At 43.1% G+C, this 27,535-nt stretch overlaps 1 protein-coding gene across 4 annotated transcripts in view; it reads left to right on the forward strand.

Annotated features, from left to right (window-relative positions):
• Window positions 1–27,535, forward strand: part of LOC122540918 (synaptic vesicle glycoprotein 2B-like) — a 204,953-nt gene that overhangs the window by 168,270 nt on the left and 9,148 nt on the right. For all 4 annotated transcript variants that reach the window (XM_043677219.2, XM_043677216.2, XM_043677217.2 and 1 more), the window contains exons 5-11: window positions 4,473–4,606; window positions 7,362–7,451; window positions 8,217–8,327; window positions 12,754–12,842; window positions 14,959–15,123; window positions 16,103–16,236; window positions 18,746–18,952. In XM_043677219.2, coding sequence (XP_043533154.1) covers window positions 4,473–4,606; window positions 7,362–7,451; window positions 8,217–8,327; window positions 12,754–12,842; window positions 14,959–15,123; window positions 16,103–16,236; window positions 18,746–18,952 — 930 coding nt within the window. The remainder of the gene's footprint in view (window positions 1–4,472; window positions 4,607–7,361; window positions 7,452–8,216; window positions 8,328–12,753; window positions 12,843–14,958; window positions 15,124–16,102; window positions 16,237–18,745; window positions 18,953–27,535) is intronic.

The raw sequence follows: 27,535 nt of genomic DNA on the forward strand, positions 1-27,535 counted from the left end.
ACTGCAGCACACCCACATGAGCACACTCTCCGGTCCTACGCCTGACACCTCTTGTTGTCATAGTGAGGGAGGAGCCGAGAAACATACCGCAAAGTCTGGTTGGTACATTGCACCTTGTAACTGCGCTCCTGTTAGACCACATTCTTGTTAAGGCTTGAATAAATGGGGTTAGCTCAGTTGGCTGGACAGTCGATTCAGAATGTAGAGTGATATCATTAGTGTGGGTTCAATCCCTGCACTGGCTGAGGTTATCATGAAGGATTCTCCACTTCCATGAGGTGTAGTGACCCTTAGGTTAAACTTACCATCAGTCATCTCTCTCTCTAATGAAAGGTTAGCTCTATGGTCTGGTAGGACAATGGCAATTTTACCTTTAATTGTCTAGTATTAATCAAAAATAAATGGTTTATTGTAATTGCAAAATGATTTACGTACAGCAGCTTACACAATCCATCCTGAGGTTCGTGTTGATAAGTTACAATGCATCTGTAAAATAAAACACTGCACCTTTAATGTGGACAGCATTCTGTACTGGAGAATTGGAGATGTTTGAAGTGACAGCCAGAACTATAGTCAAGAAAAATATATTTTAAGAATACATTTGAATGTATGGAGAAATTTAAAGAGCATAATGAAGTGATTGAACCAATATTTACTGGTGTCATGAGAGCATGTGAAAATTGATAAAAACAGTGTAATACTCATTAATGGACAGCCAAAGGAGGATTTGGTTGAGATGCAGGAGTAAGGCATGGAAGATTAAATTTAGGTGCATTTTAAGTGATATGTCGATGGCATAGGTTTATGGTGAGAGGGGAAAGATATAAAAGAGACCTCAAGGGCAAGTTTTTCCACACAGAGGGTGGTACAGGTATGGAATGAGCTGCCAGAGGATGTGGTGGAGGCTGGTACAATTGCAACATTTAAAAGGCACCTGGATGGATATATGAATAGGAAGGGTTTGGAGGGATATGGGCCGAGTGCTGGCAGGTGGGACTAGATTGGGTTGGGATATCTGGTCGGCATGGACAAGTTAGACCGAAGGGCCATTTTCCATGTTGCACATCTCTATGACTCTGTGACTCTATGATGATTAAGGTGTAAACAATTTTAAACACTACCAGAGACTGTCATACTGAACATTGCTTGGCTATCTCACTAACCACCAGAAATGTGATAAAATGTATAATTCAAAAATTGACATTAGATGTGTCATGGTCAGACAATGGTTCATTCAGCTCCATCCTCTCCGGCTCTCTGCTGCAATCTTGCCTTTTCACTAGTTTATTGACATTGCACTGAGCCACATTCATTTGATGTTCCTCTTTGTTTCTCCAAAATATGAAAGGTGACAAACTCCTCCTCCTTGCTACATGTAAGTCAAGGTTTACTGTGCTGTTTTTGACACTTGACAACTGCTGCATTTAGGGAAAAGGGTGGCATGATGGAGTTTGTAATGTGTTGTACACTCCCCTGTATTTCTAAGTATCCCTACAGTGCAGATAGAGGTCATCTGGCCCATTGAGTCTGCACCAACCCTCTGACAAGCATCCCACCTTTTCCCTGTAACCCTGCATTTGCCATGACCAATCCACCTTTTCTACACATCCCTGGGCACTATGGGTAATTTAGCTTGGCCAATTGACCTAATCTGCACATCTTTGGACTGTGGGAGGAAACCGGAGCACCCCGAAGAAACCCACACAGGCATTGGGAGAATGTGTATCTCCATACAATCACCTGAGGGTGGAATCAAACCTGGGTCCCTGTCACTGTGAGGCAGCAGTGCTAACCACTGAGTCACTATGCCACCTACAATTCTGCAATTTACAAAATCCAATCTAAATGTCTTCACTCACCTAGAGTCCTGAGTCTATTTTCAAGTTTGCCATCTTGTACCATAGAACCTGACCCTTCAGCTAGGTGTTTCAGTTTTAATGCAAAATAATCTTTATCTGTGACTAAACTTAATCTGTCCACATCTTCCTCACATCTAATATGCAAATAGTTGGGCCAAAACCTTCCTTTAGAAACAAAGTAGCATACTCCTTTGACATTTTGGGACATCTTGTGTCCTTGTGTTTCAATCCTCAGCCAGACAATTTCAGAAGAGGTTTTTACCCTGGCACTCCATGTCCACATGCTCATTATAAACAACTCTACAATGTCAATTCAGATATAGCACCAAAAATTACATGTTTAGCAAAGTCAAAATCCTTGCTTTGCCAAAGAAAACAAGCCTGATTTTTGTAACTCATACTTGGCGACTGCGAGGAGACGCTGAAGAATTCATGTTTGGCAAATGAGGTTGAATTGAGAAAGCGTTATATCATGCATATCCATTGACAGATGTGCCAACACCCGACAGAATAAATACCAACTGTGAGAGAACGAGGTCTGGGTCTAGTATACCATTAAATAAAACTCAATATCGTGAGTGAAATCTAAAGCAAAAAGATTCCAAGCTAATGACAAAAAATTTCACCGTAAATTTCCATATCATTTTCTTCTTGTACAGAACCTTGGTTGGAGTTTAAATAGAGTGCCCCATCCTCCTCATCTCTATCCTGAAATGGAGAGACCCTAAATTTAAAACAATGCCCCCTAAGATATATGGGTAATGTTTACTTGTTGATTTCTTTAAAAAATTGAATAAAATGCTCATTAAAAACATTGATGTCCTGTACTGTCAGTGGTGAAGATTAATCACAGGGAGAGAATACAAGAACTGAACACATATGAATGTGCTCATTTGCTGGTATTTATTTGTGTGACAAAAATAGAAAGTGCTGGAAAAACTCAACAGATCTAGCAACATGCAAGGACAGAGAAACATAGTTAATGTTTTGAATCCTGTGAACCTTCTTCAGTTAACTCTGCTTTCTATTCACGGATGCTGCCAGATCAGTTGAGTTTCTGCAGCAATTTCTCTGTTTGTTTCAGATGTTCAGCTTCTGCAATTCTTAGTTTTAGTGTGGTTGACTTTTACTGGGTGTGTTGGATCAGCGAGTGGCTCCTATTTTTGTTGAATGTCTTCTCTGGAAACCTTTTGCTGAGCTGTGCACTATCTAAAGTCAAGAGAGAGCAATGTGCTTCTGGCAGGTGCTGCTAATGGCTATCCTAAACAAGAGATGGCCCAAGATAGATAACTGCTAATGGGAGACGGCCAGGATTACCTACCATAACATATCTGCATGCTAGAATGTTAATTTTCACGTGAGCGATAGGAATGGTTGCTATTCACCTCAATCCACTTAGTTTCCTCCTTTTGCTAATTATCTGAAAATTAGGACTGTTGAAATGCTCTTTCACAGTTTCTGCTGGGCTGGCTTTTACTGCTACTTAGGCTTGTTACAGGATGTGGGAGAGCCAGTGTTGGACTGGGGTGGACAAAGTTAAAAATCACACAACACTAGGTTATATTCCAACAGGATTATTTGGAAGCACTAGCTTTTGGAGTGCTGCTCCTTCATCAAGTAGTTGTGGAACATCAGACCATAAGTGACAGAATTTATAGCAAAACACTACAGTGTCATGCAACTGAAACGATATATTGAACAAACCTGGATTGTTGTTAAGTCTTTTATCTTTTAGAATGGGTTGCAGATTTCGGTCATTAATATGTAAATCCCAGAACTCCTTTTAAGTCACCCTCTCGAGATAACTTAAGGTTTTATAACAAAAGGTGACATCTCAACTCAGACAATGCATTAAAGGTGTGAGGTTAGAGGTGTCTGTACCCCAATCCTGAGTCAGACTGGTTCTGGATGTAGGTTTGCTTGCTGAGCTGAAAGGTTCATTTCCAGACGTTTCGTTACCTTACTAGGTAACGTCTCCAGTGGACCTCGTGCGAAGCAATGCTGAAAATTCCTGCTTTCTATTTATAGAACTAGAATAAATAGAAAGCAGGAATTTTCAGCATTGCTTCGCATGAGATCCACTGAAGGTGCTACATAGTAAGGTAATGAAACATCTGGAAATGAACCTTCCAGCTCAGTGAGCAAACCTATATCCAAAACTACAACCTGAGCTACAAATCTTCAGACTGGTTCTATTTTCAAAGTGGAATTTTTGAAATATTACATGGATTGACTGTCTGTATTGACTACCTGCCTATTTTTTGAGCAAAATAGAATGTATCTGCAAATATAATTCTGCAAATACAAATTCACTCCATAGACTTTTATGTGTGTGCACATACATGTGAGAGAGAGAGAGAGTGTGTATGTTAGTGTGAGTGCACGTGAGAGACTGTGTGTTTGCATGTCTGAAAGCATGTTCTGTGTTGTTACAGGAGCAAGGTAATGTTGGACCCATGGAATAGAATCCGAACATGAGACCTGGCAGGAGGCAAGTCAGGTCAATGGAATGTTGTGGTTGGAGTAGAAGGTCCAAGGACTGCCAGCTGCTCTTTTGATTGGCACAGGTGGCAGAGTTGCCCTTACCAACGATTGTCTTTCTATCTGTTACAGGTTGGGGTTTCAGCATGGGCACCTCGTTTCAGTTCCACAGCTGGCGGCTGTTTGTGGTGGTATGTGCCCTACCCTGCCTGTCTTCCCTGATCGGCCTTCTCTTTGTGCCAGAAAGCCCACGCTACTTACTAGAGGTGAGACGACCAGCAGAGTAGAAGCTACCCAGGTTGTCACTTCACTAACCCCTCTATAGATAATTTTCAAAATTTTCATTTAATCTTTCAAGGCTAAGTTGTTCTGTGTTGTGCAGTAAGAGGTCTATAAAATCGTGAGAGGCAGAGATAAGGTTAGCTAGTTGACAGCTTTTTCCCCATGGTAGGGGAATCTAAAACTAGTGGGCATAGGTTTAAGGTGAGAGGGAAGAGATACAAAAGGGTGCAGCGGGGCAAAGTTTTTCACACAGAGGGTGGTGAGTGTCGAGAACGGGTTGCCAGAGACAGTAGTGGAAGTGAGTACCATTCCACCATCTAAGAAACATTTGGACAGGTACGTGGATGTGATAGGTATGGAGGAATATGGACCAAATGCAGGCAACTGGGACTAGTTGATTGTGAAAACTGGGCACCTTAGGCTTGTTTCCACACTGTAGGCCGCTCTGACTCTATGTATTTAACATATGCCTGAGATTCCTAGTTTATCCTGTCAGTGTATCTGCATTATCCTGGATCAGCAAATGGGATTACAGTGTTTTAGACCCAAATCTTCACACAATCAGTGAGGGCAGCTCTCGGTGGGAGACACAGTATTGTGAAATGATCCATTAAAATACATTTTTTGATGTCAGTGCATTGAAAACAGAGCAGGGAGGTTTACCAGAAGATGAGGTAGACGGGTGACATGTTTGTGAAGGATTTGTACGGAACAAAACGGAGAAACTATTCCCAGTGACACAAACGTCAGTAACTAGAGGTGACGAGATTAAGCTGGTTGGCTTTAAAAAAAGCTGAGGGTGGCGTGAACAATGTATTGACTGAAAAGATAGTGAAAGCTAATTCAATAAGAGCTACCAAAAGGGCGTTTGATGAACATTTGACAGAAAAACAAAACTCCAAGCTCTGAGGAAAGAAAAGGGGATTGTAACTAATTGAATAGCTCTTTCAAAGACTGACAGAAGCACGATGGGCTGAATAAACTCCGTCTATGTCATGCCGTTCTATAATATCATTCTTAGCTTTCTTGGGATCCAGTTGGTGCTGCGAGTTACACAAGGTAATTGACCACTGCAACTTGAGCAAGGCATGACTTCATGCCACCTCTTGGATGCACCCTTAGCTATTTCCCATGAACACGTTGGTGGCCATTGGGTACCCCTTACAGGGACACTACTCTGTCTATTCCCACTGGATCAAAGGATAATCATTATGCTGCTTTTGTGAACATCCTGTTCATAAGAGTATGGGGTATGACAATAGTTTGATAAGTCAGGTTATACTTTAGCATTCCAAGTGATGCTGCTATGGTGCATAATTGTCAAAAGACCTGAGAGAAACAGCACATTTCAAGGCTTTTAAGAACAACTCCTTTAACCTCTGGGTTTCAGGACATAATTAATTTTAGACTTATTGCTTTATACATTTTGGGGTTTAGGTTAGATTCCTTACAGTGTGGAAACAGGCCCAACAAGTCCACACTGACCCTCCGAAGAGTAACCCACCCAGACCCATTTCCCTCTGATTAATGCACCTTACACTATGGGCAATTTAGCATGGCCAATTCACTTAACCTGAACATCTTTGGAGTGTGGGAGGAAACCAGAGCACCTAGAGGAAACCCGGGGGAGAATGTGCAAACTCCACACAGACAGTCGCCCCAGGCTGGAATCGAACCTGGGGCCCCGGTGCTGTGAGGCAGCAGTGCTAAACACTGAGTCACCGTGCCGCCCTCTGGATATTTTTGCTGTTAAATTTTCCATAAATCTCAGTGAAACAGAGTATTTGAAGATCATTTGCCAAAGGTAAAGCAAAATTCCAGGACAAATTCCTTTCCCTCCACAGTTTAAAAAAAACTTTGATTTTAGATTAGATTAGATTGGATTACTTACAGTGTGGAAACAGGCCCTTCGGCCCAACAAGTCCACACCGCCCCGCCGAAGCGCAACCCACCCATACCCCTACATTTACCCCTTACCTAACACTATGGGCAATTTAGCATGGCCAATTCACCTGACCTGCACATCTTTGGACTGTGGGAGGAAACCGGAGCACCCGGAGGAAACCCACGCAGACACACGGAGAATGTGCAAACTCCACACAGTCAGTCGTATGAGGCGGGTATTGAACCCGGGTCTCAGGCGCTGTGAGGCAGCAGTGCTAACCACTGTGTCACCGTGCCGCCCACAAAACTTCAACAGTTGTTGGTTTAATGACAATGAATTCTACTCATGTAATTGCTGTGACAGAGTAGACCCTCCACTTTGCAAAGTGAGAGTCTAGTTACTGAGCAGGAGTGCGGCAGAGGCTGGTTAAGGTAACTGAAGAACGAGACTGAAGAGGCAGCTTTGAGCAGGCTTTAGAGAGCTGTAGCAGGGCTGAGAGGTTCATGAGTAACATTCCTCAGTTGAGCTTTGTGATTGATGGAGGCAATGACAGTGTTACTGGAGAGGAGAGAATGAATGTACGGTAGGCCAGCAGCAGGAGAAATGCGTGAATTACAGCAGGGCGTATATTTGGAAGGGGTTTCCAAGGTTGGCGATGTGGAATCAGGGAGAGATGAGGGTAGGATGAACATTAATAATAACTGTTTGATGGACATGCAAGACCTTTGAAGAAGATGAAGATTGGCAAGTGCTTATGACTGCGACAAGCAAAGCTGATCTCCTGTCATTATTAATGATAATTCTGATTTCTAAGCATTGTCCTGATCACACACTTTTGAATTTCTGCTGAATAGATTGGGAAGCACGATGAAGCCTGGATGATTCTAAAGCAGATTTATGATACGAACATGAGGGCCAGAGGGCACCCGGAAGCTGTCTTCACGGTGAGCTGAAAGCAAACTCAACAGCTGATCATTGCGGATAATATAATATTGAAGTTTTTATTTATTTTTGTTGTGATCTTCTTCCTCCTTGTTTTATTTTTCTGTCATATCAGTGATGCAAGGCCCAAATCTCTGTCAACTCATTAAAGGATTGGGATGAAAACAAAAAATGCTGGAGATCACAGTGGGTCAGGCAGCTTCTGTGGAGAGAGAGCAAACTTGCTTTCTCTCTATGAATGCTAGCTGAACCGCTGTGATCTCCAGCAGTTCAGACTCCAGCATCTGCAATAATTTGCTCCTAAAAGCTTGGGATGATTTGCTTTCTGATCTCTCTCTGTTATCCCTGCACTTTTTCTCCATTCTATTTTTCACTCCCTTCTGTCTCTCTCTCTCTCTCTCTCTCTCTCTCTCTCACTTCCTCTCCCTCCCTATCTGTAGACTCTCCCATATCCATCGATCCCCACCCCCTTTCTTTCTCATTTCTTCGTCTACTATTACCCCTCTCATTCTTTTTCTTCTCTCCTGACTCCTTCCTTTTCTTTACTTTCTTAAGTTCTCTCCTTTTCCCATCTATCCTGACTTCCTCTCTCTTTGAATCTTCACAGATGAAGACACGACGGTATAAAATTGAGTAACAAAACTTCAGGCAATGTTTCCTCCCCAGACATCATTCCTTAACTTAGCTAAGAGCAGGAGGCGTGGGAGGGGGAATGGATGAATATAAGCAGCAATAGATAAACAAATACAAATCCTCATGTTTCTCAGGTTTCCCACATAAAGACCCCGATACAAATGGATGAATTCATCGAGATTCAGAGCTCAACAGGAACCTGGTTCCAGCGTTGGTTGGTCAGGATCATGACTGTGGTAAAGCAGGTCTGTATAAATCAATCAAAAAGATTTTTCATTAACTTACCATTCAGGAGGAATGTTAGGTAGACAGAGAAGATTTCAACCCAATGAATCCTTTTCATATTAAACTTTAAAGAGCTAAATTATTTGGATAACAGAAAGATCCCAGGAAAGTTGGGGTGTTGTTGCATTTGCCATCTTTTCATATGGGAGTGAATCACATCATGTTTATCTCCATGTAGAATGGCATTGCCATGGGATTTGAACACTAAACAGAAAGGACCTGATTCTTCATCTCCTTGCTGTCTGTGGGAGTTTGCTCATACAGTGAAACACAGCACCACATGCCTGTACAACCGCAGACACTGCCTGTGAAAATTAGCTGGTTGTATATGAGATGTTTTATTTCTTTGTGAAGGAAAGGAAGGACTTGCATTTATATAGCACCTTTCACAACCTCAGAGTATCCCAAAATATATGGGAGCTGGGCCTCATTCCTGATGAAGGGATTTTGCCCGAAACATTGATTTTCCTGCTCCTCGGATGCTGCCTGACCTGCTGTGCTTTTCCAGCACCACTCTAATCTTGACTCTAATCTCCAGCATCTGCAGTACCCACTTCCACCTATTCCAAAATATATTGCCAGTTCATTACTTTTTAAAATGCTCTAATGTCAGAATCACAGCGGCCAAATTGCACACAGCACAGCCCTCACAACAACAGTATGATAATGTCCAAATTCATGATGTTGGGTGTGAGATAAATACTAGCTCATGACATCAGAGAGAATGCGACTGCTCTTCCTTGATGTGTTACCATGGTATTTATCTGCTTTAGAGTGCAAACATGTCCTGGTTTAGCATCTCACCTGAAAGGCAGCTCCACACACCTTCAGGACACAAAGTGCCAGCCTGGATTTGTTTCCAGACTCGATCTTGAACCCACAACCTTCTTAGTCAGGGCTGAGGATGCTGTCCACTCATCCTTAGCTGATGCTAGATAAAATACAAGTGTTTTCATTTATGTAGCACCAGCAATATTTCAGCTGATCCCAACTAGGCTAAAGAGGATCAGTAAAGTAAGAATAAAGTGCCGACTAAAATGGTGAAGCCAATGGAAGTAGGTAATTTCCCTCTGGCTTGTACTTTCGTTCAATTGGATATTAGCTGATCAACTCCATTTGTTCACTGATCGTTATCTTTTGATGACCATAGCTGATGGGATTTCTTTTCAATTTTATTTGATTGCATTTTGATGTGCACACTGCAATATTGCTCCGCACTGAATAGGTTCCATCTCGAAGCCAATTGGTTAACATTTCTTTACAATTCTGCAGCCAGACTTTGTATCCTTGTTGCTACCCACAAACCCCATTTTAACATTAGCTACCAATAACAGATACTTTTAATTAACCTGTTCAGATGTGTTATGACACATTATCGAACTCAGATCTTCCAGCACATTGTTATATTAACCATCCAGTTGAATGACATTGCGGGGGAATCGCATGACCAACATTTTCTTTCATTCACTGACAAGACCTGCATTTATTGGCCACCTATAATTGCCCTTAAGGTGGTAATGAGCTGCCTTCATGAATCTGCCTGGGGGGCTTAGTAAATCTTTCAGAGGGGGGTAGTTACGTGTCAGCTACTTTGCCATTGCTCTGGGATCACACATGGGTCAGATTGGGCGACAGCAGTCCATATTATTCCTGAAGGGATATTATTGATCCAAATGTGTTGTTTGACAAGAGGCAGACGGTTTCATGGTCACCATTACTGACTCTAGCATTTTATTCCAGACGTATTTGATCAATTATTCATTTCGATGTTATGGACAAGGGCAAACCCCCTCAAAACATTTCAAGAAAGTAGCCCAGACCCTAACTTTGTTGTTGTTTTAAGCAGGTGCAACACGGATATTCCAGAAGGGATGCAGTTGATCGAACCACAGTTTTAAATAAAACCAAATTTATTTACAAGATTACCGAATGAAACACAAACAATGGAAAACAGAATACAGAGTAACTTAATCTATCCAAAAACCCAACAGGCTATACCAACTTAATGATGTTTTTCCAAATACTTGCAACAATTCCCATAAAAAAACACCTTGGCACGAAAGGTAAAATCAATCACAGGTTCTTACAGGAGACAAGTCAGAGAGAGAGAGAGAGAGAGAGACACTACCAGCCTGGTCCTGTTTCTGTGACTCCAGCAGCTTTTACCCCATACTGCTAAAAACCAAACCAAACCAGAGAAAAGCTAAGTTGGGAGTACTGGCCACTCCCCTTACATTGTACAAGTGTTTTTTTTTCAAAAGCTTGAAAGCCTGTTGTCTGAGGCAGTACCTGTTAGCTATAATAAAACTAGTCCTAAAACCCTTCAATTTAGACTTTTCAGAGCCTGGGTCTTTTACAACATCTCTGAAAAAATAAAGCCAAGGACAACATAATTCTTTGAGAAGGTGACCAAACAGATGGATGAGGGTAAAGTGGGTGATGTGGTGTATATGGATTTCAGTAAGGCGTTTAATTAGGTTCCCTATGGTAGGCTATTGCACAAAATATGGAAGCATGAGATTAACGGTGACTTAGCAATTTGATCAGAAATTGGCTAGCTGAAAGAAGACAGAGGGTGGTCACTGATGGGAAATGTTGATCCTGGAGTTCACTTACCAGTGGTGTGCCACAACAATCTGTTTTGGGGCGGCTGTTGTTTGTCATTTTTATAAATGACCTGGATGAAGGTGTAGAAGGATGGGTTAGTAAGTTTGTGGATGACACTAAGATCAGTGGAGTTGTGGATAGTGCTGAAGGATGTTGCAGGTTATAGAGGGACATACATAAGTTGCAGACATGGTCGGAGAGGTGGCAAATGGAGTTCAACATGGTAGAGTGTGAGGTGATTCACTTTGGAAGGTGCAACAGCAAATAAAAAGTACTGGGCTTATGGTAGTGGTAGTCTTGGTGGCGTAGATGAACAGAGAGATCTGAGTATCTACGTACATAGATCCCTGAAAGTTGCTACCCAGGTTGATAGGTTGTTAAGACATTTCGGAGCCATGAGATCATGCTGCAGCTGTACAAGACTGGTGAGGCTGCATCTGGAGTGTTACGTACAGTTCTGGTCAGCACATTACAGGAAGGATGTTGAAGCTTTGGAGAGGATTCAGAGGAGGCTTACTAGGATGTTGCTTGATATAAAGGCAAGGTCTTATGAGGAAAGATTGAAGGACTTGAGGCTGTTTTCATTAGAAAAGAAGTTTGAGAGGTGACTTAATTGAGACATACAAGAGGGTTTGATCAGGTGGACAGTGAGAACCTTTTCCCTTGGATGGTGATGACTAGCACAAGAGGACATAGGGGTGATAGATATAGGACAGATGCCAGAGGTAGTTTCTTTACTCAGAGTAGTAGGGGCGTGGAATGCACTGCCTGCAACATTAGCAGACTCAACAACTTTAAGGGCATTTAAATGGTCATTGGATAAACATATGGATGAAAATGGAATAATGTAGGATAGTTGGGCTTCAGATTGGCCCCACAGGTCATCGCAACAACTAGGGCCGAAGGCCCTGTACTGCGCTGTAATGTTCTATGTTCCATGTTCTATAACCTTGTTAAAGGAGCAGTATCACCACATCTCCCCCTTTCAAAAAAAATGAACAATCAATACCCAAACATGGCTTCATGTTAAAACTCCTTAATCTTAAACTGGTAGTACTCTACAATACACATGCACATTACATTGACTATAAACATGCAAACACGCACAACTACATTCTCTTTTAGTCTATTGTACTCCTGCCACTGAACGCCTCTGTTTCTCATTCAAATCTTGACACTGCATTGGCAATCATGTTTTCTCCTCCTGCCACATGCATAATTTTCACATTGAACGGCTGCAACAACAAGCTCCACTTAAACAGTCTGGTATTTTTGTCCTTAAATTTCTCCGCAAACATCAATGGGTTATGATCGGTCTATATGATTGTCTCAGATACGTTACTGGTAACATAAACATTGAAATGTTGAAATGCCGACACCAAGTTCAAAGTCTGCTTCTCAATCGTCGAATATCTCTTTGTACATTACAATATTGATTGTTAATCAATATGTTAATCATATCATCCTGCATTGACATTGTGGATTTACTGGCCAGTTTATCAGGGCCACCCTGCATTTACTGTCCTTTTTAATCCCTTATTTATGGTATGGTTGTTGATTTAATTCAATGTAAATTGTTGGAATTATCTGTCTAAAGACTCAATCTTTAAGGTATGAGGGACATTAGATGTGAGTGACCACATATGAAAGCTAAACAACATTGTGTTTAATTTTGATACTTTTCTCACTGATTAAGGTGGGATGTAGCGGTTATAAAACAGTGCCACAGGGGATTATCCACAAGTAGTCTCTGACATGAGGGTTTTGACTATTTTTCAGGTTTGGCAGAATATGTTGCTTTGTTTTACACCTAAGTATAGGATGACAACTCTGTTCCTCGCAGTGGTTTGGTTCACCTTATCGTTCAGGTTAGTGCTGATCTCGCAAAGCATCAACAGTGAAAAATTATTCAGCCTTTAATTTTTATGTTCTCCTGGGAATCGAATTGGATACTGAAACCTGAATTTTCACAACACTAGAGAGCTAAAGATGAGCGGAGCCACAGCTATCTGAGGGAATCTCCTTTGGACTGAGTGATAAGCTCCCCATGCAATACCCTCCACACTTTGGGTGACCAGCGATACCAGGTTTGACAGGACAGTCCTGGTTTCTCGTTAAAACACCCAGCTGTTTCCTCAGGATGGTGCAGATGTTCCCAGTTTATAGATTTCCAATTCGTTCTGCAGCAGTGGGATGGGTTGGAATGGAGTTTAAGTTTGCAAATGCTTCGTAAATCACCTGGATTGTCTCACATTCGGCGCAGGGTGTTGCTGTGTTCTGCCAGCGTGGCATTCGATTTACAAAATCCCGATGGTGGAAGAACAGGTCATTGGAGTGGCTAAGCTGGCATGGGGGCTCATGCCTTTGCCAGTCATGGCATATATTATAAAAGCAGGGTTATTATGTTAGAGCTGTACAAGACTTTGGTTAGGCCACAGCTGGAGTACTGGATTGCACTGGAGGGATAGCAGATGATATTCAGCAGGATGTTTCCTGAGTTGGAGCACTTCAGGTATGAAGAAAGAACTGGATAAGCTCAGATTAGTTTCTTCAGAACAGAAAAGTTTGAGGGGGTCCTGATTGGGACATATAAGATTACGAGAGGTATGACAGGGTGGATAGAAACCAGCTATTCACCTGAGCTGAAGGGTCAGTTATGAGGGGCAGAATTTTAAGGTGAAAGTTGGGAAGTTTAGAGGGAATTTGAGGCAATTATTTTCATCCAACTGGTGGAAATCTGGAAAGTGTCTTGGAAAGTACAATGTGGAGGTGCCGGTGTTGGACTTGGGTGGACAAGGTCACAAGTGAAGACACCAAGTTATGGTCCCAACAGGATTATTTGAAATCACAAGCATTTGGAGTACTGCCGCTTCCTCAGGTGAAGTTTCGGAAGGAGCAGAGACAGGAAGCCTCCGAATTTTTAAAATGTACTTAGGTGAGCACTTGAATTGTTGTAATATTCAAGGCTGTGGGCCAAGGGCTGGCAAGTGGGACTAATGTAGACTTGGAGTAGTTTTGCTGGTGCAGAAATGAAGGGCCAAAGGGCATTTTCTGTGTTGTATGATTCCATGATAACTTGTGCACAGCTCATCTGGGTGAGGCAGACAGAAAGTGGGCAGCAGAAGTGTATGAACTAGAACAGGAGGAGGCCATTCAGCCTCTCAAGCCTGCTGTACCCTTTGAAATGACCAGGGTTGATCTTACCTCAGCCTCAACTCCACTATCCTGTCTGCTCCCCATAACAGGAAAATAGGAAGGCTCTTCTCTGATTGTTGACATCCGCAGGGTATAGTTTCTTCAGGCCCAGGCGGGGAATGAACTTAGAAAGAAGAAATAGTCTCTCAATTTTTCAGGTACATCGATGATAACAAGCAGAGAGTCTGTTGTACGTGAGGGGGTGGCAAAAGGAAGTCTGTCTACGTTGTGAGGGTGCTTCAGGGAATTTTGGGTTTTCATTTTTGGAAGTCTGGTCACACTATCGACACATCAAAGCACGCTTGTTGATGACCCCAAGCGTTTAGTTTCGAAACTAAACACAACATATTGTCACCATGATGTTCACAAGTTAATAATGTAAGTCAACCAATTGGTCAAAGCCAGTATTGATCCCAGACTGAGTCTGGCTTACAAAGTTGGAGAGAGCTGGTTAAGGTCAGAAATCCTAATTTACTGGAATCTTATGTTATTGGTCCCAGAAGAAGAAACAGCAAAAAAAAGAGAAATGAATGTACTGGTTGTATTACAGCATGGTTCTGAGGCATACAAACCAGTTTGGACCAGTATGAGTCATTCACAAGTTTCACTGTTTTTTTTTAAACTTTTTCAGGAGTGCCTTCAATCTCAACTTTTCATTCATTTAACAATTGGCAAGTAAACTAATGATTAGGCAGCTTTGTCCCACTGGATTGATCCATTTACTAACTATTAACAGGCTGTGGAACTGTATATTGAATTCTACTCAATTTGGATTCTGCTCTTATTCAGCTACTATGGACTGACAGTGTGGTTCCCGGACATGATCAAGTACTTTCAAAATGAAGAGTATGAATCCAAAATGAAGACATTTCATCAGGAGAGAGTTGAAGACTTCACGTTTAACTTCACACTGGAGAACCAGCTGCATACAGAAGGAGAGTACATCAATGTCAGGTAAACCTACTGTAGAGTGTCAGGCCAGCAGAGTGGGACAAGTATTTACCCTATCTACTCATCAGAATAATCCTGATCTTTTTAACATTCAGTACATTTCAAGCTGTTATCTTGTCAACAGCATAGAGTCGAGAGTTTGAAACAGTATAGACTATTATTATGAGATTACAAAGTCCTGGACTAGTGTGGACTACCTTGGATTAGCCAGACTTACATGTGTAGTTTTCTATTGCACCACAAAAACCATACCATTACATCTCATGGAGAGAAATCACATTCGAATGAAGTCCATTGTAAAATCACAGGGCAAACATTGAGAGGCAGCCCAGAGAGATCTGGCCTGGCAGTCATTGATTTGCCAATCACTGATGTTTTTCTCACTTCTGTCTGGTTGTTGTAGCAGTTTATGCTTGGTGTTACTCAATCAGCTTCAGGCTCTGAACTGCAGAGAGTCCCTGGTTTCATACTAACTCATTAATTGCTCCTGGGACCGTTGGGAAGGAATATAAACAAATAGGATCTTGGCTTTTAAACTGGGAACAAGAACAAAGATATTATGATCAGTTTATCCTGGGCATTAGTTATATTATCTGCATTTTGATGGTCATGTCATAGAAAGAATTTTTTTTATTATTCATTCATAGGATGTGGGCATTGCTGGTTGAGCCAGCATTTATTGCCCAACTCTAATTGCCCTTGAGAAGGTGTTAGTGAGTCACCTTCTTGAACAACTGCATGGGGTAGGTAAATCCACATTGCTGTTAGAAATAACCAGAAAGTAATAGAGAGGTAAGATGTTTTCCCTTTACACACACTGGGAGTAGTTAGAGCATGTACTGCTGTACCATGAGGTGTAGTTGAGGCAATGGGGTCCTGCAGAAAGCATACATACAAACTCCAAGCTCATTGTGTGACATGTTGTCATGTGTAATACTCCAAGCCCCTGTCTTTTTCTAACTGCAAATTTATTTCTGGACAGATTCATTGGGATTAAATTTAAATCTGTGACCTTTGAAGACTCCTTGTTTGAGGAATGCTACTTTGAAGACATTACATCGACGAACACACACTTTAGGAACTGCACTTTCATAGCGACTCTCTTCTATAACACAGGTCAGCCTTTTGCTGCTTTGTCTGTTCCAATCACTATTCTCACGGGAGAGCTGAGATGTGGAATGATAGTTGTCTCCATTCGCCAATGGCATAAGGAGGTGTCCCATTCTACAAACATAACGAGATGGAAGAAAGCAGCCCGCCCTCATTAATCAAGACCCATGCTGAAACAGATTATAATTTATTAACCCTGATTTTCTACCCATTAGTGAAGGTGCTCATCCTTGCTGATTTGGTAACCCATGGATACCAGATTCCTGTACCTGTTCTCCATGGTTGGTGGTTGTCGATAGTGATAGAGAGGCTCCGTTTGAGAACGGCTGTGTTTAATAACAGAGCTGACTTCCTCTCTCTGCCACACCCCGTTCCTCCTTTCCAAGCCCAAGGAGAGCTGGGTCCAGTTGGAACCCCAAAGCTACTATTCTGTATGTGTTCAGTCAATTTCTTTTATTATTATTCACTCATGGGATACAGCCATCAGTGGCAAGGTTGGGGAAAACAACCCATCCCCTTTTGGGGCAGATGGTACATTATCTTCTTGAAGCGCTGCAATCTGTGTGGTCTAGGTACAAACTCCATGTTGCATTAAAGGGTTCCAGGACTTTGACTCAGCGATGGTGAAAGAATTACAGTATATATATCCGAGTCAAGATGGTTTTTAATTTGGAGTAGAACATGACTGGTGCTCCCAAGCATCTGCTGCCCGAGGTTGAGAGGTTGGGAGATGCTGCAGATGAAATGACTTTGTCATTCTCCTGAACTATACACAGTGCAAAACAAGGTTTTAGTGTGATAATCCTTTATTACAACATTATAGCCTGGAGATTCCAAGATTCTTATTATGCCACACTTTAACATTCCCTTTGCAAATTCCATCTCATGTTTTTTTTAAAATGGCCAGGATTAAAATGCTTGGAGAAAGTGAGGACTGCAGATGCTGGAGATCAGAGTCGAGAGTGTGGTGCTGGAAAAGCACAGCAGGACAAGAAGCATCCGAGGTGCAGGAGAATTGACATTTCAGGCACAAGCCCTTCATCAGGAATGGCCTTTCCCGAAACGTCGATTCTCCCACTCCTCGGATGCTGCCTGACCTGCTGTGCTTTTCCAGCACCACACTCTCGACCCTTAAAATACTGGGACATGAGCTGGTTTTCTGTGGTGGCAGTGTTCTTACCTTTGGGTCAGAAGGTTCAAGTCCCACCTATCATTCAGGTGTATCATAACATGGCTCAACAGCATGATTAAAGAAAGTGGAGAGAGTTACTTGCTTCTGAACTGTGTAATAGCATCACTGATAGATATTTATTTGATTTACATTTGCAGCTGTTTCTAATTCAGTTCAGTTCTAAGATAGGATGAAACAAAATGATTAAGATCGCATTGAGTGTGACATAATTAAAAATGGCAGCAAATGATTAATTCTTGAGGCAGATTTGATTATATCCCTGTCACTTCATATAACAAACTGTAATTAATTTTTAACAGATGGTGTGTTTATGTTGCCTGTGTTAACCTAATAAGTATTACCCGCCTGACTTGGATTCAAATCCAAAGGTGGAAAAGTCAAATAATTCCTTTAATCTGATGCTGAAATTTGTCCTTTCTCGGGATTCCAATTGCACTGAGTAAAATAGAGGGATGCATTTTCCTTGTCTAGACTAAAGGCATTTGGCCAAATTGAATGTTGTAGATGCAGGAAATCTGGGAAAAGAGTAGGGATGAGGAGAGATGGCCAGTGGAAGAGGGAAGAGCACAGTTGTGTTGTGGGATGGATGGGTCAGACAGAGATAGAGAGAGAGAGAGAGAGAGCCATGGGGACAGGCGGAGAAAAAGAGAGACGGAGAGAGAGGAGCTTTAGAATAAAGGAGAAAGGGATGATTTCGCAGTGAAGAAGGAAGAAAGCCATCAGCATTGCTAAAGAGAAAACATACCATTAACACTGTGTACACGAGAATGTTATTAGTAAATATTTTAATCAGCCTTATCAAGCACACTGTGACACACCTCTGCAGCAGGTCGGACTGGAACCTGGATCTCCTGGCTCAGAAATAGGATCATTACCATTGCTCCACAAGGCCCCATCAAACGTGCACACTCTTGTCCACACACAGCCGATTGCATAGAGATCAGCTCGGGTGTCATTAATAATCTTACAAAGACAGGCTCAGGCAATAAAGGGGTTTTGCCTTGTTTTGCCACATTTGTCAAATGTTGTTTCCAGCAAGATTTTATCTTTATTTAGAAGAAAAATGTCTGTGAGGGGAAGTGGGACAGCTTTTTCACTTTAGGTGACACATTATTGATGTCCAGCTCTCCCAGATATGTTATGCCAAAGCTCCCTTTTCAATGTGCCATGTAGTTACCCCCACGTCTGGTATATCACAAGGAGGCATTCAGAATGGAGCTCCTTCTTGCTTTACTCCAGAAAGGTGTCTTCACCCTCATTATGGACAAGCATCCCTTCGTGTATCTCACATGCCATCACATAGAACTCTTCTTTCTTTTGCAGATCTGTTCAAGACGCGATTCGCTCACAGCAGATTTATAAACAGCACGTTCCTCCACAATAAGGAAGGCTGCCAGATCGATTTCAGTGATGATGCTGAAACTGCATTTCTTACTTACCTGGTCAGTTTCCTGGGCTCGTTGGCTGTGTTGCCGGGAAACATTGTGTCTGCACTCTTTATGGATAAAATCGGAAGGATTAAGATGATTGGTGAGTTGTCATTGGCAACCTCATAAAGAGTCAATCTTTTGATGGGAAAGGTGGGAGCTGAGTGAGATCTAGGGTATTAATTGGCTCGTTGCTCATTGTGTGAGGGTTTGGGGGTGATTCGGGGCCATGCATTTTGTTTACAGAGCCACTATAGCACAGAATGAGGCCATTCAGCCTATTGAGCTCATACTAGCTCTCTATAGAGCAATCCTGTCAGTCCCATTCCCCTGTAACCGTGCAAAATTTATTTCCTTCAATGGGCTATCCAATTTTCTTTTCAAACCATTGATTGTCTCTGCTTGTGCCGTCCTCCCAGGTAGGGAGTTCCATTATCACTGCATTTGTCCTTACATCCTCTCTGTCTCTCCTCTGCAAAACCTTAAAGCTGTGTTTGCTAGTCCTTGTACCATCAACAAAAAGGAACACATTTTCTTTGACTGCCTTAAATCTGGCATAACATTGTGCACCTCATATCTTCCCTAAAACTCCTTTCTTTCAAGGAGAATAATCTAACCCAGCCATTCTCAATGGGCACTATATGGCCCCCTTAGGGGCCCTGGCACATTTGAAGGGGTCCACAGACTGAAAACTGTGAGAAGGGGAGCCCCAAGGGTTTATAGACCCTCTGGTAACTGAACCGATGAAACACCTCATTTGGAGCTTCCAGAACTTACAGAAAAGCACCAAGCTCAAGGATCGCATTAAGCTTGATAGATGTTTAATTTCATACAGTCTTTTTTTTTAAGTTTTGTCCAGCATGTCAGAATGTTCAAGGTTTCCTGAAGTTCAGTAATAAATGACTTTCTGTCTATTTGTCTGTGTTGTATCCCTGTTTAAAAGGGGAGCCCTGGAACCTGAGAAGAGCTCCTAAGGGGGCTGTTGCCAAAAACCAGTTGAGAATCACTGATCTAATCTAACCTTCGAACTGAGCTCACTCATTCCTGAAAGCCTTACATCCTTTTTAAAGTGTGAACCAGAACTGGCTGCAGTGTTGGTCCACCCAGAAACATATAATTGGGAACACCCGTTTCAGACAGAGATGAGGAATTTTGTTGCTCTCAGAGGATAGTAAATCTGTGGAATTCTTCATCACCAAGGGCTGTGCAGGCTGGGACATTAAGTGCCTGTTATTTTTCTTCCTCTGATTATTTTTTCTAAAATCTAACCCATCACTGATTAAATAGCTCGATGTGTCGTTGGTCAGTATGTCCTTATACAATTTCTTATAGCTTTGATGTCAGATGGTTCTCCCTTCCTTGAGATAGTTGAGCCTTTGGAATGAATTATTGGTTATGTGTGATATGGTGCATGCTTACCCTTTCTCTAAGAGGAGCTGGGCCAAGTATTCTTGACTGTGGACGATCTGGGACAGGTTTGATGGAGTTGCTGGCCTCTATGTGTCTGTCATTTTCATCTAACTGTGTTCAAACATGTGAGGCTGTATTAAATTGGGAGTTCTCCTGAAGGACGTTTAGCAGAAGATCCATGAAACGTCTTGAGAAACACTGCTACATTTCCTGTTTCTCCAGAGTTCCCATGAAACTTCTTGGAGACAGAGGAACCCCTTGGGAAAGCCAACCTCTCGGTGATTAAAATGCTAGTTTGTGTTGATTGGTCTTTGAGCGCAGGTTCTGGGAGGGCAGACTGAAGGCTGTGGGAAGGCATCAACTGGAGTGTCACAGAGATCCACTTGATGTGGCAAAGTGAAGTCCTTTCAGTCCTGAATGTAGCAATGGAACAGTAAGGACTGAGGGTCAGTGCCAGGGTGATGAACTGTCAGCATCACTTACACTAAGGCTTGTCACCTTCACAAAGGGATATCACAGAGGGAATGTTATGGAGGATTGGATGAAATTGGATGGGTTAGAAAAGGTAAAAGTAGAATGTACTTTTAAGAGTGAGGTGACTGCCTAGTGGTATTAATACTGGACTGTTAATCCAGAGATCCGAGGAAACGTTCCTGGAGACCCGGGTGGAATTTGAATTTGATAAAAATCTGGATTTCAGAATCTCATGATGACCGTGAGTCGATTGTCAGGAAAATTCCATCTGGTTCACTCATGTTGTTTAGAGATGTACAGAATGGAAACAGACCCTTTGGTCCTACTCGTCCATGCCAACCAGCTCATTCTATACATACACCACTCTCTGCATGAAGCAAGCTGTCCCTACAGTCCCCTTTAAGTCTCTCCCCTCTCACATTAAACCTATGCCCTCTACTTTTGGAAGAAATTGCCATCCTTACCTGGTCTGGCCTACTTGTGACTCCAGACCCACATCCATGTGGTTGATTCTCAACTGCCCCCGGGGCAATAAATACTGCCTGGCCAGTAATGCCCTCATCCCATAAATGAACAGAAAAACAATGGATGGAGTAAGTGAACAAAAGGGTGCAGTTCTAAGGCTGGAACTGAAGGAATGATGAAGTGTTTTAATTGGAGGACTCCATGTCACATGTCCTGGCAACGTTAAGTCAAAGGCACTTTCTGTATTGATAGAAAATCTGATAAAACCTGCTCTCAATGGGGGCAAAGAGAAGTCATGTCAGTCCTTGAAAGAGTTTTAGGAATCAGGAATTCATTGTGTATCCATTACTCTGTGGAACTAAGATGCAATGAGTTTCATCGCATCATTCAGCTGTAAAATGGCGGATAGTGCTTCACCTCTGTTGACACCACAGACTTCCTGGTGACCCTGTCCTTGTGCAGTTTGCTTGGGCACCTGTAAGATCGGGAAAGTTTGTTGGGGGTGAAGGGATGAGCAGAATTCATTGTTCAGCCGAGTGTTCGCCATTCTCCTGCAGCGCTGCCACTGTTGTTTTGCAGATTGGCCAGGTGGCCAGGAGACCCTTTAAAGGCTTTCATCTACTGCACTGTACTGTCACTGGCCTTCACTATGGTGATCTGTACCACTTGTTTCTGGTCCGATGGCTCTACGACCATTGTCACCATGTAGCAAGATGAGGGTTTGGGCAGAAGATAGGATTCTGACTAAAGTTGACTTTCATGGAATTCCTCAACAACAGATGTCCTAATGATTTTAGAAAGTATTGAAGAATCTCACTTTGGGTATTATAAGAAGGAGGTGGGCAGGTAAGGGGGAGTTCAATAGGTCACCTATGGAGAGAAAATAACTTTCAAACAAGACTCATCTCCAATCGCAAGAGCTACAATTCTGATTTGGTATTAGGACTATTTTAGCTGATAGGTAAATCTTGCAAAATTAATTGAAAATATTTAAGAAAGGGGTTTAAATGAAAAAAGCAATGGCAGATATACTACTCTGGATCAATACCTTGTGCTTCAATTAAAGAAGAAATTCACTTTTTTATGGCCTTGCCTGTGTAATGAAATAGGCTTAAGGCAAGCATGATGAAGCTCAGGCAGTTAATGGATTTTCTCGTTTCTGCAATTCCTAACAGATCTGAAGCCAGAGAGAAATTTCAGTCAGGCAGACCTGTCACTTTTATGATCAGTTATGGCCAACATACATAAAGTAGTAAACCCACGAGGCACGCTTTGTCGTATGGTGTTTAAATCACTCAACGAGAGAGCTGCCTTCTACAGCTTCCCAGTTTAAACTCAAGAGGGGCTCGAGTCATCTCATCTGTTTATCTCTAAACAGACCACTAATGGAGCCAAAGGATTCCGTGGCTTTCAGAGTGATTACCGAGAAGGTCATTTCTAATGTGGGTCATTTGTCAAAAAAAGGTTATTGATTTAATTCTTTGTCCCCGATATTCATTAGGCCCCCATGTCCTACACTTGCCAGCCTTGATGCTGTCCTACACAGTGGGCCCTGTCATTTACGTTACATTTTCATTCAAATAGTGAACATCTATGTTTATTTAAGTGCATACATAGCAGCTTTGTAGAGTGCAGGCTTCTCCTGTGTTTAAATTGCTCCAATTTATAGACCCTGCTATTTGTTATCTTGCTGTGTTAGTGAGTTTGACCTTTGATATTCACCACAGGCTTTCCATTTTCACTTAGTCAGTCTTATCATAGGCAAACCTACTCGCCCCCTATCCTCTGCCTGATCTTGACTGTGAGTCCTGGAGAATATTTTCTGAGTTTATTTTCCTCCATTTGGTAACCAGCCAGTACCGACCCCATCACGCCCGACCCCTGTGTCTACTTCCCTCAATCACTCCATCCCCTGTCAATCCCCTCGTCTCCACCCTTACCTGTTAACTCCCTTCCTTCCTCCACCCCTCCTCCCTCCATAACCCTGTCTACACCCCTCAATCATCCCACCCCTGTCTATTCCCCTCCTCCACCCATATCTTGTCTACTCCTCTTCTCCCCCATACCCCTGTCTACTCCCCTCAATCATCCCTACCCTGTCTACTCCCCTTGATCACTTCTACTCCTGTCTACTCCCCTCCACTCCTATCCCTGTCTACTCTCCTCAGTCATTTCTACCCTATCTACTCTCCTCCTCCACCCCGTCTACTCCTTCCTCTCCCGTAGCTCTGTCTACTCCTTCCTCCCCCATACCCCTGTCTATTCCCCTCCTCTATCTCCACCCCTATCCTCTACCCTCCTCCACCCTTGTCTGTTCCCCTCCATTCCTGAAAGCACCCAACACAAGCCAGGGAACTGCTCCATGGACATCAGATGCCCTCCAGTACTTTGCTCAAAATTCTTTCTCCATGAGCAACCACATTTAAACTTCCCTTATTCGGTATTGGGTCTGCATCGTTGGTTTGATTAAGCCTCTTAGAACCTGCAGTGAAGAGAGAGGATTAATGAGAAATGCATAGAGATGAAAAGCTGATCAAAGGATTATTTCTGTGCACTTCCCTGAGCTAGGAAGAGATGGAACATTGTAGACGCCTGCTCTTGATCACTGCCCTGTGATTACTGCTGAAGGTACATAACTGTCACGTAGGAACAGGGGGTGATTCAGTTGTTAAACCCTCGTATTGCCAACATTCACTGTGTAGGCTCATCCCTAAAACGAGCTGGTCCTATTCTTTGAGAAGACCAGCTGGTGCCTGTGTTAATTTGCATTTTTCCAGGAATCAGCAATTCCAAGAACAGAATATTGGAAGAAAAACAGACCAGTAAAATCTATTTATAGGAGCACCTGCTTCGTCTTGATTATTAAGGTCAAAACCAAACGATTATCCAATGCTCCAGGCCTTTTGTATAAAGCGAATAGGAAAGCAAATGGCACATTCGTCTTTCTTCCAAGGCAAGTGAGGTACATGAACATGGAAGTCTTTCTACACTTGTATTGGACTTAAGAGATCACACCTGGAGTGCGATGGGCAGTTTTGGCCCCATCTCTGAGGGTGGATATAGTTACTTCGGAGGGGATACAGTGAAGGTGTGAGATGAGAAGGTTGACCTGTGATAAATTGTTGAGTAAATTGGGGATCTGCTGTCTGCAATTATGAAGAAGAAATGTTTGTCTCATTGAAACATGGAAGCTTAAGAAGGGGTTTGACAGGGTATGCAGGAGATGTTGCCCCTGGCTCAGGAACCTTCAGGAGCAGCACTTAGGTTAGTTCTTTAGGATTGAGATGAGGAGGAAATTTCTTCACCCAGAAGCTTGGGAATCTTTTCAATTTTCTGTTACCAGAGGAGTGTATTCAAGGCTGGATTTCCAATCTCTCAGGGATTTAAGGAATATGGCAAGTGGGCAGGAAAGTGAAGTTGATGATGGGAAAGACTTGAGGGTATTAGTCCTGCACTTCTTTCTTATGTTCTTGAATAAATGCTTCTTGTAGGCTTATTTTACATCTGTCACAGTCCACTATAGTCACAATACGTACAACACAGATGGCCTCCTTCTTTAAGGAATACGTACAACACAGATGGCCTCCTTCTTTAAGGACCGCAATTTCCCCCCCGACGTGGTCGACGGTGCCCTCCACCGCATCTCCTCCACTTCCCGCTCCTCCGCCCTTGAGCCCCGCCCCTCCAACCGCCACCAGGACAGAACCCCACTGGTCCTCACCTACCACCCCACCAATCTCCATGTACAGCGCATCATCCGCCGTCACTTCCGCCACCTCCAAACAGACCCCAGCACCAAGGATATATTTCCCTCCCCTCCCCTATCAGCTTTCCGTAGAGACCACTCCCTCCGCGACTCCCTTGTCAGATCCACACCCCCCACCGACCCAACCACCACTCCCGGCACCTTCCCTTGCAACCGCAGGAGGTGCAACACTTGCGCCCACACCTCCCCCCTCACTTCTCTCCAAGGCCCCAAGGGAAACTTCCATATCCGCCACAGATTCACCTGCACCTCCACCCACATCATCTACTGCATTCGCTGCAGCCGTGTGGCCTCCTCTATATTGGGGAGACAGGCCGCCTACTTGCGGAGCGATTCAGGGAGCACCTCTGGGCCACCCGGACGAACCAACCCAACCAACCTGTGGCACAGCATTTCAACTCCCCCTCCCACTCCACCGAGGATATGCAGGTCATTGGACTCATCCACCGCCAAACCACAACAACCCGACGGTCGGAGGAGGAGCGTCTTATCTTCCGACTGGGAACCCTCCAACCGCAGGGGATGAACTTGGACTTCACCAGTTTCTTCATCCCCCCTCCCCCCACCTTGTCTCAGCCGGATCCTTCCAGCCCGGCACCGCCTTCCTGACCTGCAGTCTTCTTCTTGACCTCTCCGCCTCCACCCTACTCCGACCTATCACCCTCACCTTGACCTCTTTCCACCTATCACATTTCCAACTCCCCTCCTCCAAGTCCCTCCTCCCTACCTTTTATCTTCTCCTGCTGAACACTCTCTGCTCATTCCTGAAGAAGGGCCTGTGCCCGAAACGTCGAATCTCCTGTTCCCTGGATGCTGCCTGACCTGCTGTGCTGTTCCAGCAATAAAGTTTCAACTTTGATCTCCAGCATCTGCAGACCTCACTTTCTCCACTATAGTCATAGCAAACAATTCCAAATCCTCTCCACTGCATTATGTAACCTGTCTTAGCAAAACATAAAGATTTAAAAGGACATTGTTTTCAGGAGGGATGCATTCCCCAAACTTGTCTCTTTTGGAAGGCCACAATTAGTTACCCAAAGTTACGTGTAACTGTCAAGATAACACAATAATGTGTAGGAGCAGAAGTAGGCCTTTCAGCCTGTTGATTCTGCTCTGCTATTCAAGGAGATCATGGTTGATCTGATGATACTCAACTCCACTTTCCTGCTTTATCTCCCATTGTCCTTGATTCTCTTACAAATTAAAAATCTACCTCTGTCAGCCTTGAATATACTTAATGGCCCAGTCTTTAGAGCCCTCCGCAGGAGAGAATTCCACAAATTTACTACCATGTAAGAGAAGAAATACCTTCTCATCTCTATCTGAACGGAGCAACATCATACACTGTGATTATACTCCCTGGTCCTAGACTCTCCGAGAGTGAGAAACATCAAGTCCATTAACGATCTTGTAAGATTAGATGATCTACTTCACCAGTTTGCATTTTCTAATACAGGGAAACCCCCCCAACCCCCCACCCCCCACCTCCATCCACGGAATCGTTTTCCACAGTTTCAGTTACCCGCAGATTACCGCACCCCGAACATATTATAGGGAACCAGGAACCAGGAACTGCTGGGAAGGTATATTTCCCATTGAAATGAATGGATTCGCTCCTATCCGCATTTCTGGACTTCCATGGCACATCCTGGAAAATATCCCCCGCGGGTACAAGGGGACTGCTGTATGAACAAGGAGGCTTGCAGGTAGTTTCTTTCCGAAGGTAGTGACTCTTTGAAAGAGATGATCACATTACCTCGGATTAGTTTAAGACCTCTCTTCTTGCCTGATCTGAATGTACAGCCACTAGGTGCCAATAGGCAGCCCAGTGCTTCTGGGGGACAGGTTTGAAGGGCTGAATGACCAATTCCTGCATCAATATTCCTCTTTTCCACATGACAAATGTTGTGTTGATATTCTACTCTGAGAACACAGCTCCCTCTGGTGTCTCCATAGTCAGGATGGTACCACAAGAGAAAGACGACATATGGTGTTGCACCCCAATTGGAAGATGGTGTTTTAACCTGAGGGTCAAGCAAGGGGAAGAGGTTGAGAAGATGCAGGAATTCAACCTGAATTGTTGGCTTCACACTGTATTATAAATCAGCTACACAGCCAACTGAGCTAACTGAACCTAGTTTTCGGTTGTGATTGCAGTTTTCCTTTAAGTGTGCTCAAAATGGAGCAGAAATACAGCTTTTAGTCAATGCTGTTGAAATAGTTTACTTTCAGTTTGATGACTCCAAGCATTATTTGTCAAGATTAATTGGTTGAAATAGCTATGCTTATTATCTGAAGAACTTCTGCATTTCTCAATGTATTTTGGGGAACTGGAAGCTGCTATCTGGCCTGACAACAACTGACGTTTAAACATAGCCCTTCAGTTCAAAGAGTTTCTCAGGGAGGGGGCAAAAGCTAATGAAGGAGAGAGGCATAAATGCTTAGTCAATGAAATTAGTAAAAAAATCACACAACACCAGATTATAGTCGAACAGGTTTATTTGGAAACACTAGCTTTAGGAGTGCTGCTCCCTCATTGGGTGGTTGTCCTAATGAACCACCTGAAGAAGG

This window comes from Chiloscyllium plagiosum, unplaced genomic scaffold (genome assembly GCF_037043375.1).
Source record: "Chiloscyllium plagiosum isolate Xiang-an unplaced genomic scaffold, Cpla_swu_hap1 HiC_scaffold_39, whole genome shotgun sequence".
NCBI classification, from domain to species: Eukaryota; Metazoa; Chordata; class Chondrichthyes; order Orectolobiformes; family Hemiscylliidae; genus Chiloscyllium; species Chiloscyllium plagiosum.